This window comes from Carettochelys insculpta, chromosome 4, assembly GCF_033958435.1.
Source record: "Carettochelys insculpta isolate YL-2023 chromosome 4, ASM3395843v1, whole genome shotgun sequence".
NCBI lineage: Eukaryota > Metazoa > Chordata > Testudines > Carettochelyidae > Carettochelys > Carettochelys insculpta.
This window is the reverse complement of record NC_134140.1, coordinates 75,157,618-75,170,727: the sequence shown is the minus strand read 5'-3', so window position 1 is coordinate 75,170,727 and position 13,110 is coordinate 75,157,618. Positions and strand designations below refer to the sequence as shown.

Here is a 13,110-nt window from a genome sequence, read left to right as displayed (position 1 = left end):
TCGTCCGCGCCATCAACGCCCTGCTCCTCCACAGGCTCGTGAGGCTTCGGGACCCGGATGCCGCCATCACGGGCTTTGCCACCCTGGGCTTCCCCAGTTGCTTCGGGGCTCTGGATGGGACCCACATCCCCATCCACGCCCCGTAGCACAGTGGAGGATGCTACTTAAACCAGAAGAGCTACCATTCTGTGGTCCTCCAGGCCTTGGTGGACAGCCAGGGCCGTTTCCTGGACGTTTATGTGGGCTGGCCTGGCAGCACCCACGACACTCGGGTATTCCAGAACTCGGGCCTGTGCCGCCGGCTGGAGGCGGGGACCTACATCCCCCAGCAGGCGATCCCTGTGGGGGACACCACCATGCCCCTCTGCGTCTTCGCAGATGCGGCATATCCCCTCCGGCCCTGGCTCGTGCACCCTTACACGGGCCACCTGTCAGCCAGCCAGGAGCGCTTCAACCTGCGCCTGAACCACATGCGCCAGGTGGTGGAGCGCACATTTGGGCGCCTCAAAGGGCACTGGAGGTACCTCCTCACCCGCCTGGATGCGGGCCTCACCAACATCCCCCAGGTTGTGGGCATGTGCAGCGCCCTACACAACCTCGTGGAGAGCAAGGGGGAAGCCTTCTTTCAGGGCTGAGCTGTGGAGGCTGGCAGGGCCAATGTGCAGCCACCCGCTGCCCCCAGTTGCCAGGTGGACCCCGAAGGGACCCGGGTCCGGGAGGCCCTGCGGGCCCATTTCGATGAGGCCGTGGGGTGAACGCTGGCAGGCCCCCCACTGACCCCCCCATCCTCCACAACACTCCCTGCCCCTACATCCACACCACAGAGCACCCAAGAGCACACCCTCCCCACCTTTCTTGAAAAGAAATAAAACCAGACGTTTGTTTGTGAAACCAAATCTCTGTAGAGAACTCTCCTTATTATTCATCTCTTAACTAACTATTATGTACAGGCCGCATAAATATTACATATATATATATATATACTACAACTCCAATAAGATGAAAGAAAAAAAGGGGAAGACAAGGAAGGGGAGAAGTATGTACGTGGGGGGGCAGGTATCAGCACTCATAACAACAAAATATAACAACAGGGGTCTAATAGAAACTATTTACAAACACAAACATACAACTGAGGGGAATATATACAAAGGGGGGGGCACGTCCTGGGCCCCACACCCCCTAATGTCCAGCACTGGGGGTGGGCGGCCCGACCCGCGCCTCGGCCTCATCCCTCACCGGGGCTGGCTGGGGGCCGGGCAGACCGGGAGATACGGCCGGCAGGTGTCAGCTGGCCCCAGGTCCCCCTTGGCGGAAGGGCCCTCGGTGGCGGGTGGCGTTGCGACGGTGGGTGGATCGGCAGGTGGAGCGGCGGGCAGAGCAGCGGCCACCGCGGCATGGGGGGCCAGGTAGTCAGCTATGCACTCGAACGTTCGCATGAAGGCCCCCCATGCCTCCTGGCGCCAGGCCAGCGCCTGCTCCTGCAGCAGGAGGCGCCGCTCATCCACCCGAAGCCGCTGCTCCGCGACCTCCAGCTGCCGACGATGGATGGCCAGCAGCTGGGGGTTCATCGCCGTTCAGGAGGGTGGCTGGCTTCACCGTCGTCCCCACCGGGGGGCTGGTCGGTGCTCTGCCGAGGGGCTGGCCTGGAGTGATGGCCCTGGTGGGCTCTCCGGGACCACTGACACCTCGCCAGTGCTCTCCGGTCCTTCCGATGGTGCAGCTGCAGAAGACGGGGGGGAAGAAGAGGGGAGACAGCCGTTAGTGCGGGCCCCGAGCCGTTGCCCTTGTCCCCCCACCCCTCTGCTGCAGGTTCCCCATCCCCGTCCCCAGGAGATGGTGCTGCTGCTGCTGATGGGTGTCCCACCCACTCCCCCCAGGGGAGCCTAGGTTCCGCTCCCCCCATCCCCAGGGATGGGGCATGGCACTGTCGTGCTGGGGGGGCAGGGGCTGATGCACTCCTATGAGGGACATGCCACTGCTGTCCTTGGGGCCATAGTCACCTGGGCATGTGGAGGGCCCTGGTCATGTCTCTTGTCCCCACCCCTCAACCCCGGGGGTGTGCACCGGGAGGGTACATACCTGACGGTCCGCTCCCACGGTCGGGGGACACCCGGTGGGTGGACGCCCGGCTGGAGCTCCTGGATGGCAGGACGATCTGGAGGCCCCCGTCACTCGAGGAGGACTCCCCCTGCTCCTCCGGTGCCCCGGGGGTGGGCTCCTTGGAGGGCCCCCGGGGTGCAGGGCTTACCTCCGGGCCGGACTCCGACTCCGGGTCCTGCTGGGGCTCGTCGGCCGAGGTATCAAGAGTGGCCGGAGGGGAAGAGGTGTGCCGGGGGCCCAGGATGTCCCTGAGCTTCCTGTAAAAGGGGCAAGTGACGGGCGTGGCCCCAGATCGGCCGGCCACATCCTGGGCCCGGGCGTAACCCTGCCGCAGCTCCTTCACTTTACTCTGGACATGATCCAGAGTGCGGGCAGGGTGACCCCGGGCAGCCAGGCCCTCGGCCAGCTGAGCGAACGCATCTGCGTTCCGCCTCTTGCTCCCCATTACCTGGAGCACCTCCTCCTCACTCCAGAGCCCCAGCAGGTCCTGAAGCTCGGCCTCCGTCCAGGAGGGGCCCCGCTGCCACTTCCCCGCTGGGTTGCTGGGCTGGGAACCCTGGCTCCCCTTGGGGGGGGGGTCCCCTGGGGGCGCTTGGGGGACTGGGGGGCGGCCATCGTGGCGGGTGGGGGTGTGTGGGCGCAGAGGAGCATGCAGGCTGGCCTCGTGGCTGTGCTGCCGCCTGCACGCTCTCTCACCTTCCTGCACAGGAAGGCAGGGGGCGGGGACCTTTAAGGGGCCTCTGCACGCGGCGACCATCGAGCTCAGGGGCTGGAGAGAGCGTCTCTCAACCCCTCAGCTGATGGCTGCCATGGCGGACCCCGCTATTTCAATGTTGCGGGACGCGCAATGACTACACGTTCCCTACTTCGACGTTGAACGTCGAAGTAGGGCGCTATTCCCATCCCATTATGGGATTAGCGACTTCGACGTCTCGCCGCCTAACGTCGATGTCAACTTCGAAATAGCGCCCAACACATGTAGCCGTGACAGGCGCTATTTTGAAGTTGGCGCCGCTACTTTGAAGTAGCCGGCACGTGTAGACGCGGCCCCCGTGAGCAACCTGCAGTATAAAAAGGTCCATGCATTTTGGAGTTGATGATCCCCTAACTCAAGGGGTTACAACAATAAAGTGAAAAAAAACATTCACACCTTCAACAAGCTTTGACTATTCAGATGATTTTTTCCCTCAGGAGTGTTCAGTCTGCAATCTACATCTCCAAGAGAGAATCTTATTTCCTTTACAGCCAGATGGTGCTGGCAAGTCATCTCATCCTGTGTGTCAACAGGACTCATTTAAACTTTTCCCAGAAGTACCAATACTCACTAGGGGGAAGGTGTTTAGGAAAACACTGCCAGCCTGAGACAGTCTCAGAACTAATTGCAAACAAAAATTTGTGAGTATAGTTTCAGAGGCCTTTTAATGTAACTGAATAAATAAAATAAAGCAATGATGTTTTAGAGCTGAGAGCAAAATAATCTTCCTTTTTTAAAATCTATGTTAATCTCCACTATCTATCAGACAAGTAGCCATGTTAGTCTGTATCTTCGAGAACGACAAGAAGTCCTGTGGCACCTTATAGACTAACAGATATTTTGGAGCATAAGCTTTCATGGGCAAAGACCCACTTTATCAGATGCTTGAGTGGAGGGGTGATTTCAGAGGGGTATTTGAAGAGTGGGGTCCCAGTAAAAGGAAGGGCCAGAGATGACAAGGTCTATTCAGTCTTTTCGACCCTGGAAAAGGCCCCAGTAATATGCATGAAGAATGGAAAAAACAGGTCACATAAGATGGGGGAGGGGATATGGCCCATTATCTATGCTTGTAATCTGTATCATATTCTGTTCCTTGCATAAAATAGCTAAGAACTAGAAGGGAAACAGCAACAGTAGTTCAACAATACTACAATCTAATGGTAACCTAAGATGTATTTAGCTAGAGGCCACATAAATCTAAAAAAATGTATTCTTAGTTGCTTCTTATCTCCTGCCACTGTCTCTCGTGGCTTTAGTCTCCTTCATTTCTTTTCTTTTCTTTTTCTTTCCTCTTTCACTTATACGGCTTGTGTTTTCAGTGTTCTTTTAAATGGTTACCACCTTCCCTGTCTGTCCATTTCTTGTTAGTTTCAGTCTACTGTTTTCTCATTTTCCTTTCTTCTCCTAGCTATTATCATAGGTATGATACTCTGAAAGTGTACAAATAAAACTGAACAACAGATAAAATCTAAGACCATGATTCTGCCAACTAGTCTGCTTTCCAACTTAAAATTAGTTAGTGAAGGACACGGGTCTCACATAGTCAAGACATTCTTGGCTCATACTGATATTTGAGTAATACACAGATGATTCACATGACAGAATTTCTTTGTAATTATACTAAAAGTAAGTGTTTACATATTTTCTGTTCCAGCTATAAGGAATGTACTGTACTTACATTGAGTGGTTTCATAAGAAAATCTTTCAGTATTTAATTAGGCAAAACTTCCACTGGTTTCTATGATGAGTTTTTGTTTGAATTTTGACCCAGTGAGAACTTGAGGATTTGGGCCCATCTTTAAAAAAACAACTTTTAGCTATTTGGAAACAGTTTTGATATTTTGTAAATTATACAAATAAATGAAACTAAAACACCTTTAAATGTTAACATCAGCCTACTTTGATGGCTTTTAAATATTTTGCAATTTAATACAGATAATAGCCGTGATTCTCCAGCTGAAGTACACCTGACATAAGGCCCGATGTACAGAGGCAAAGGTGGTTTAAGCTACCGTTGTGGCCCTATGCCCAGATCCTCAGGCTGTCAGCTGTTCCTTTTGTCTCTGGCAATTGAAAGCCTGTTTTAGTCTATACTAACTAGAGGAAACCTGCAGATACCATTATAGAAGAGAGATATACCTTTCTCTGGTCACTCACCTACACTGTTAGTGCAGTGAGGAGCAATTTAGGAGATGCTATGATGATTCTGTGCCACTAAAGGAGATATCTTGGCCGTTTCTACACAGGACACTTCCTTCGGAAGTGGCATGCTAATACAGGGAGCGAAAGATGCTAATGAGGCATGGATGTAAATTCCCTGTGCCTCATTAGCATAACATCACGTGATTTGGAGTCCGGAAGACTGTTCTTCCAGACTCCAAAACACCGTGTAGAAGTGCGGCTGCAGGGGAGGCTTCCAGAAGGAAGTCCTTCTTCCCGAGGCCCCTTCTTCCCAAAAAGAAGGACTTCGTTCTGGAAGCCTCCCCTGCAGCCGCACTTCTACACAGTGTTTTGGAGTCCGGAAGAACAGTCTTCTGCACTCCAAATCACATGACATTATGCTAATGAGGCGTGGGGAATTTGTATCCGTGCCTCATTAGCATCTTTTGCTCCCTGTATTAGCATGCCACTTCTGAAGGAAGTGAGTGGCCTGTGTAGAAACGGCCCTTGTATCTATGAAAACTGGACTTATAGCTGTTTTGGAGAGCTGCATAGCAGTTACTTATACTGATTGATAAGAGCAATATTCTGAAGATTTTATTGGAAATTATTTCTAAATGGTTACTCTGTGGAAAAGCAAAAATAATCAGTACCTTGTGACGTAATCTTACTAAAGGCTGATACGGCTTAAAGTCATATCCTTCCTTGGCTGGCCACCCTTCTGTTCCCAACAAAATGCATCCAAGATATAAAACAGCTGACCACCACATAAACATCTTTATGGTTTGTTTCTGCCAAAATAAAAAAATAGAGAAAAGATTAATGACAGACCTTAATAAATCACTAATACAAATAATCTAATAAAACTTTAAAATACTTCAGTTCCATGTGGAAACTAGAATAGATGCTAATGGAGTATCATTTCCAGTATATATTCACTAGTTTGGTTGCAGTACAGGAAATGCAGATATTCAATATGCTAGAGAGTTTACATCAAGATACCAAGGTACACATTTTGAGTTTCATTAAGGATGTCTGCCTTCAACACGTATTTCAATTTCACTGACTAAAATCCCAAACTTCTGTGCCAGTATCTGCTTGAATACGTAAAAACTGGATTGGAGTCTTTGGGAAAAAAACTCTACTCTGGTTGTTTCAAAATCCCAGAGGAGCTGTGGCTGAGCTCAGTTGGTACGGCTTAGGAAGGATGTAAGGAAACAAAGATTCTGGGACCCACTGGATACTAGTCTGGCCATTGGCACGAAACAGACCAGCTCCAGGAGCTATTCTAAAGCTGGTTGTCCACAGTGATGTCAAGAAAAGAAAGAATCATAGAACTGGAAAGGACCTTGAGATGTGTGTACTTTAAACTGAACATATCAAAGTCCCATCATACACCTCCTACATCAAGACAACATGTTTCTACATGCTGTAAATTCCACTACTGGTAGGCCATGAGAAGAATTCCTCAGGCTGGTTTTCACTAATCACTAATTCTGCTGACTTTGTGATGCAGCAGAGGTGATATAAACAGGCCATAATGAAACCCACAATTGGGGCTTCAGTCAGAAATCTGGGTAGGCTATCAAGACATCACATGCTCAGGAAGATTAGTGTTTAGGAAGTGTGTATATGCTGGTGTATACACTAAGACCAGTAAATTCAGAATTTAACAAATATTCCTCACCTCCCGCTATTCAGCTCAGACACACACAAGGAAATCTATTAGCCTAAAGTGAGAAATATTTCAGAAAAACAACAATATAACTCTGACTTTTCAACTGTTGTTTCTTTCACATATGCAGTGCGGTTACTTTGTGTATTCTTGTAGTGCAAAAAACATTTATTTATTTATTTATTTATTTATCTGAATATGCTGGTGAAGGATGATCCTGTGATTAAGAGGTTAAACTAGGGCATAAGAGACTCAAATTCAATTTGTGATTCTGCTGTGCAATCCTTAGGTAAGTAAATTTATGTCTTTGTGCCTCAGTTCCTTCAGTGGTATAATTAAGATAATTCTTCCTTTCTAATATCATTTATCTGACTTCTCTAGAGGCAGGTAATTCATTTACTTTTATGAATAGGAAATTTGTTGAAAAATACATTTTTGAACAAATTTTGACAGAACTTAGCTAATAGTGTGGATTGTAAGAACTAGAAAACAACCAAAACAGAAAAAAAATTAACCTTTTCAGTTTGAAACAAACAACAAAACAATGATCCTAAATGACATTTTTAAAAAAAAAGTCATTTTAAGTCAACATTCCTATGTTTTCCATGACTTGTACAATTTTTTTTTGTCCGTCATCTTTGTGAGAAAAGACAATGAAGTTTCAAAAGTGCAACAATCATGGCCTTTTTATGGAAAATAATTTAAGCCATTTCATCCTTTGAGGAAATCTGCTTTGCCAACTCCAGTTACCAGGACTTGGTATAGGCCAAGGATTTCAGTCCAAAAACCTCTAATATCGATGACCTATAAAAGATATATCATGCACTATGCATATTTAAAATATTATAGAAATTATACAGAATAGAACATGATCTGGTGAAATTACAGAGTTCAAAAGTATTCTACATTATTCAAAAAACTGCAGCTTCCTTTCTGGGTTTGTTTCTGCAATTGAAACAAAGCATCTTGCTTTAGTTTTTGAGAAAGTACTCAAAGCATTTAGAGAACTTCTCCCATATACATACTAAGTGGCTGTGTCTACACTTACATTCCTCTTTCGAAAGAGGTATGCAAATGAGGGAAATTAAATAAGCAAATAAGGTGCAGATTTGCATGTCTGGCACCTCATTTGCATATTCTTATTTCACAGAGCTTCTTTCGAAAGAAGAAAATCAATGTAGACACTGCTCTTTCAAGAGTAAACTCCATCTTTGAAAGAACCCTTCTTCTCGTAAAAAAGTAACTACAGCTACTGAAACCCCTCATTAGCTATTCTTAGTTACAAAGACAATGTTCAATTTGTCAACATGGCTGTGGGAATGCTGTAAATCATATGACAAATCCAAGGTAACTTTTTTGATACACTTAAGCTTGAGATACAGAGAGAGAGTTTAAATCCAGATCTTCTCCTTGTTCAAAACCCAGTTCTTGTACATTGCTTTTGATTATGTAAGAATCAGAATGGGACAGAATCCTCCTGTTTAGATCAAGAGCATCCTTTGATGCTGTGGCAATTTTCTCTTCTAGGGGCAGGGAAAGTGCTCATGGAAATAAATCAGTTACTAAGGGTATGTCTATATTTCCAGGAAGATCAACCCCGTCAGAGTCGATCTCCCAGAGTTTGACTTTGCGCCATTGGTACACATGCAAAAACTTGATCTCTCTGCAGATGGCAGTCAACCCTGTGCTCCACGCTACCATGTGGAGAAAGGGAGGTCAATGGGAGAGTATAGAGGCTAGGTCTATATTAGGGAAATAAGTCCATTCCGATACGTTGATTCTACCTATGCAAATGCCATAGCTAGAGTTGCATATCTGAAATTGACTTATTTCCCTAGGATAGACATAGCCTCAGTTTCAGGCTGTTTATACTCATGTGCAGGCATGTGAAGTTTGCAATTTAAGAACACCAAACAGACTGTTAAATTTAAAAAATATATCTAAATATAGGGGATAGTGAAATCAATTTGCAAATTTTCATACAGGTGGCATTGATGATGGCCAGCACTCTGCTCAACACTCCATTACTGTCCAATGTACAAAGCATCTGGGTATTGTTGGCACTTGATGGCATATATGATGTTAGCTGAGGAACATAAGAATATGCCCGTGATTCTGTGAATAACTTGGTTCGGTCCAGTGATGGTATCTCCAGAATACGTATGTGGACAAAGTTGACAACGGGTTTTGTTGCTTTACCAAATATTCTTAAACCTGAATTACCCACCAGGGCTGTGTCTACACTAGCCCAAAACTTTGAAATGGCCATGTAAATGGCCATTTTGAAGTTTACTAAGGAAGCGCTGAAATACATATTCAGCACCTCATTAGAATGCGAGGAGCCGCAGCACTTCGAAGCTGATGCAGCTTGCTGCCGTGCAGTTCATCCAGACAGGGGTCCTTTTCAAAAGGACCACACCAACTTCAAAATCCCCTTATTCCTAACAGCAGATAGGAATAAGGGGATTTTGAAGTTGCCGGGGTGCTTTCAAAAAGGAGCCCCCTCAACATTTGCATGGCCATTTCGAAGTTTTGGGCTAGTGTAGACATAGCCCAGGAGAAATAAAAAAAACAAATTGACAGGACCAGACGAATACCCAGAGACCAGCAACTCCAAGATAGGCTCAAAAAAGCCAAGAACAGAACACCACTGGTCATTACCTACAGCCCCCAACTCAAACCACTGCAACGCATTATTACAGACCTACAACCTATCCTTATTCAAGGTGCCGCACTCCAGAACGCCCTAGGTGACAGGCCTGTTCTCTCCTACAGACAATGTCCCAACCTTATGAGGATTCTCACCCACAACCACAGTCTATACCACAGGAACACCAGTCCTGGAACTTTTCTTTGCAACAAAGCCTGTTGCCATCTTTGTCCACATACTTATTCTGGAGATACCATCACTGGACCTAACCAGGTTATTCACAGAATCACAGGCACATTCTCATGTTCCTCATCTAACATCATATATGCTATCATGTGCCAATAATGACCAGATGCTTTGTATATTGGGCAGATTTCAAACTCTCTTAGACAAAGAATTAATGGGCATAAAACAAACATGAAAACACTCCTGATGCACAAACCAATCAGTCACCATTTTAATGGAGTGGGCCATTCTGTTAATAACCTCAAAGTTTGCTTCTTACTGAAGAGGAATTTTCACAACACTTTGGAAAGAGAGGCTGCTGAACTCTCTTTTATTTTCAAATTCAACACATTAAAACATGGTTTGAACTGGGATGGGATTTTTTTAGGTCATTATAGGGGCTCTTTTGCATACTTGGCTTAATCTAATTCTTGACTCACCCCCCCTGCACACTTCTGCCCCTCTACTCTCTGATTTGCTCACCTTGATCATTTTTTTTCTGATTTGTCAACCTTGATTACTATTTTTGGTTCTCTGTGCCTTAAATATTGAGTCTATTCTGGTATGGCTATGGTCTGAAGAAGTGGGTCTCTCCCACGAAAGCTCATCACAAGTTATTTTGTTAGTCTTTAAAGTGCTACTGGACTGCTTTTTGTTCCATTTTAAAAAAAAAAAAAACAACATACCATGCAAATGTTTGCTTCTGGACCTCATCCTGATATGGCTGCTAATGTGGTTTCCCTCCCTTTCTGTTGATAGTTGTAGGCTTTGAAATCTGTACATTTGGTGAAATGACAACTTTTCTGTATTTTATCTTTTTTTAAATAACTTATTTGACCGAATGAGCAACTAAAGCAAATGTCATTCATTCAATTCATATTGCTTGAGCTACAGTAATCTCTTGTTTCTTCATACTTAAGAATAACACATAGGCTGGGTCTACACTTGCCCCCAACTTCAAAAGTGACATGTTAATCAGGGTGACAGGAGATTACTAATGAAGTGCTGGGGTGCATATGCAGCACTTCATTAGGCTAATTCTCCCCACGGCAACTTCAAAGCCTCAAACTTTGAAGTGCCTGCATGCATGTAGCCAGGGGCCCTTCGAAGTGCCACTGCTACTTCGAAGTGCCTGCAGCTACACGCATGCCGGAACTTTGAAGTTTGAGGCTTCAAAGTTGCTGCAGGGGAGAATTAGCCTAATGCAGTGCTGCAGATTCACTGCAGCACTTCATTAGTAATCTTCCATCACTCTGATTAACATGATGCCTTCGAAGTTGGGGGCAAGTGTAGGCAAGCCCATACAGAAGCAGAAATATAGCTGGGGAGATAATTTATATTAGGTTTCCCAAAAAAATCAATTTAAGTATTTATATATGTTCAAACTGTATTATCTGAGCACATCACATAAACATGACATTCTACAAAAAAAAATCAAGAGAAAATCAATACATCTGTCTCTGTCACTGAAATTAGTGTATTTCTCCTGTAACAGTTCATTTCTCTCTCAATTCTATTGGGAGGCTACATCATATACTCTATTTTATAAATAAATGTCTTCTATAGGAAGTTTGTAGCATTTAAAAGTGTCTCTGGACATTCCATTCATTGTTCCTCAAGATACTATAAAATCATCCATCGAGATGACAAAATTAGACTTGTTTGTGAACTTCTTAATGTCATAAGATACCTTTTCTCTATATCAGACACATCAGACACTCATTAATGGTTGTTTCTTCCCAGGCAAACGTAACCTTTGCAAACTTGCATAGGAACATGAATTGTTTCACTTCACAAAAACAGGACAGAATTTGTTTGCCACACAGGAAGAACTGTTCCTCTCCCTTATGAAGATAAACTTCACTGAACTCTAGGTTCTTAAACAAGGAAGATCAGTTGTGAGCATCTAAGACTGGAGGATCTATCACCATTCACTACAGAATTCATTACAGAGGCTATTGCATCTGTGACGTGGGACTGGTGATGGCTTCTCCTCCTCTTTCTCACATTACATTTGCTAATTCTGGCTACGTCTACACGTGAAGCCTACATCGAAGTAGTCTATTTCGATGTTGCGACATCGAAATAGGCTATTTCGATGAATAGCGTCTACACGTCCTCCAGGGCCAGCAATGTCGATGTTCAACTTCGACGTTGCACAGCCCAACATCGAAATAGGCGCAGCGAGGGAACATCTACACGCCAAAGTAGCACACATCGAAATAGGGCTGCCAGGCACAGCTGCACACAGGGTCACAGGGCGGACTAGCGCTTCCGGGGCAACAGCTAGCCGCTCCCTTAAAGGGCCCCTCCCAGACACACTCAGCCTGCACAGCACGCGGTCTGCAGAGCCATAGGCACACAGACCCCGGGCGCCGCAGTCATGGACCCGCAGCAGCAGCAGCAGCAGCAGCTAGAGGTCCACCCAGCCCTCCCGGCAGGAGCAGGGCTTGCCCTGACCCATGCCATGTGAGAGGCAGCTGAGCACCTCCTTGCCCAGGGGAGGAGATGCCCCCAGGGCAGCAGGGCTCAACCCCTACCCCTGCAGCACCCCGCTCCACCCCCCGCCTCACACGCCGGCGGCTGTGGAGCTACCCCACCAGCACCGACTGGTGGGAGCGGCTGGTGCTTGGGGAGTGGGACGACGACCACTGGCTCAGGAACTTCAGGATGACCCGGCAGACTTTCCTGGAGCTGTGCCAGTGGCTCACCCCCGCACTCAGGCACCAGGACACTGCCATGCGGCGTGCCCTCACAGTGCACAAACGGGTCGGCATCGCTATCTGGAAGCTGGCCACTCCGGACAGCTACCGATCCGTGGGACAGCAGTTTGGTGTCGGAAAGGCCACCGTCGGGGCTGTCTTCATGGAGGTAAGCGAACCCACGGGGGGAGGCCAGGGCAGGGCAGGGGGGCCAGAGCAGGGCAGGGCAGGGCAGGGCAGGGCCACGCACACCCTGCTCACCCCTCATTGGGGCTGTCCCATGTGCTTTCTCTGCAGGTTGTGCGTGCCATCAACGCCATGCTCCTGCACAGGCTCGTGAGGCTGGGGGACCCAGATGCCACCATCGTCGCCTTTGCCACCCTGGGCTTCCCCAACTGCTTCGGGGCTCTGGATGGGACTCACATCCCCATCCGCGCACCGCATCACAGTGGCGGACGATACCTCAATCGAAAGGGCTACCATTCTGTCGTCCTGCAGGCCTTGGTGGACAGCCGGGGCCGTTTCCAGGATGTTTATGTGGGCTGGCTTGGCAGCACCCACGACGCCCAGGTTTTCCAGAACTCGGGCCTGTGCCGCCGGCTGGAGGCGGGGACCTACATCCCCCAGCGGGAGATCCCTCTGGGGGACACCACCATGCCCTTCTGCGTCATCGCAGATGCGGCCTACCCCCTCCGGCCGTGGCTCATGCACCCCTACACGGGCCATCTCTCCGCTAGCCAGGAGCACTTCAACGAGCGCCTGAACCGTGCGCGCCAGGTGGTGGAGCGCTCATTTGGCCGCCTGAAGGGACGCTGGAGATGTCTCCTGACCCGCCTGGATGCGG

The 13,110-nt window shown here is 47.7% G+C and overlaps 1 protein-coding gene across 2 annotated transcripts in view; it reads right to left on the bottom strand.

Moving 5' to 3' along the window:
• FSTL5 (follistatin like 5) overlaps positions 1–5,790 on the bottom strand; it is a 655,002-nt gene extending 649,212 nt beyond the window's left edge. For both annotated transcript variants that reach the window (XM_074991879.1, XM_074991878.1), the window contains exon 1: positions 5,668–5,790. In XM_074991879.1, the coding sequence (XP_074847980.1) occupies positions 5,668–5,790 (123 nt within the window). The remainder of the gene's footprint in view (positions 1–5,667) is intronic.
• Positions 5,791–13,110: the final 7,320 nt, after the last annotated feature.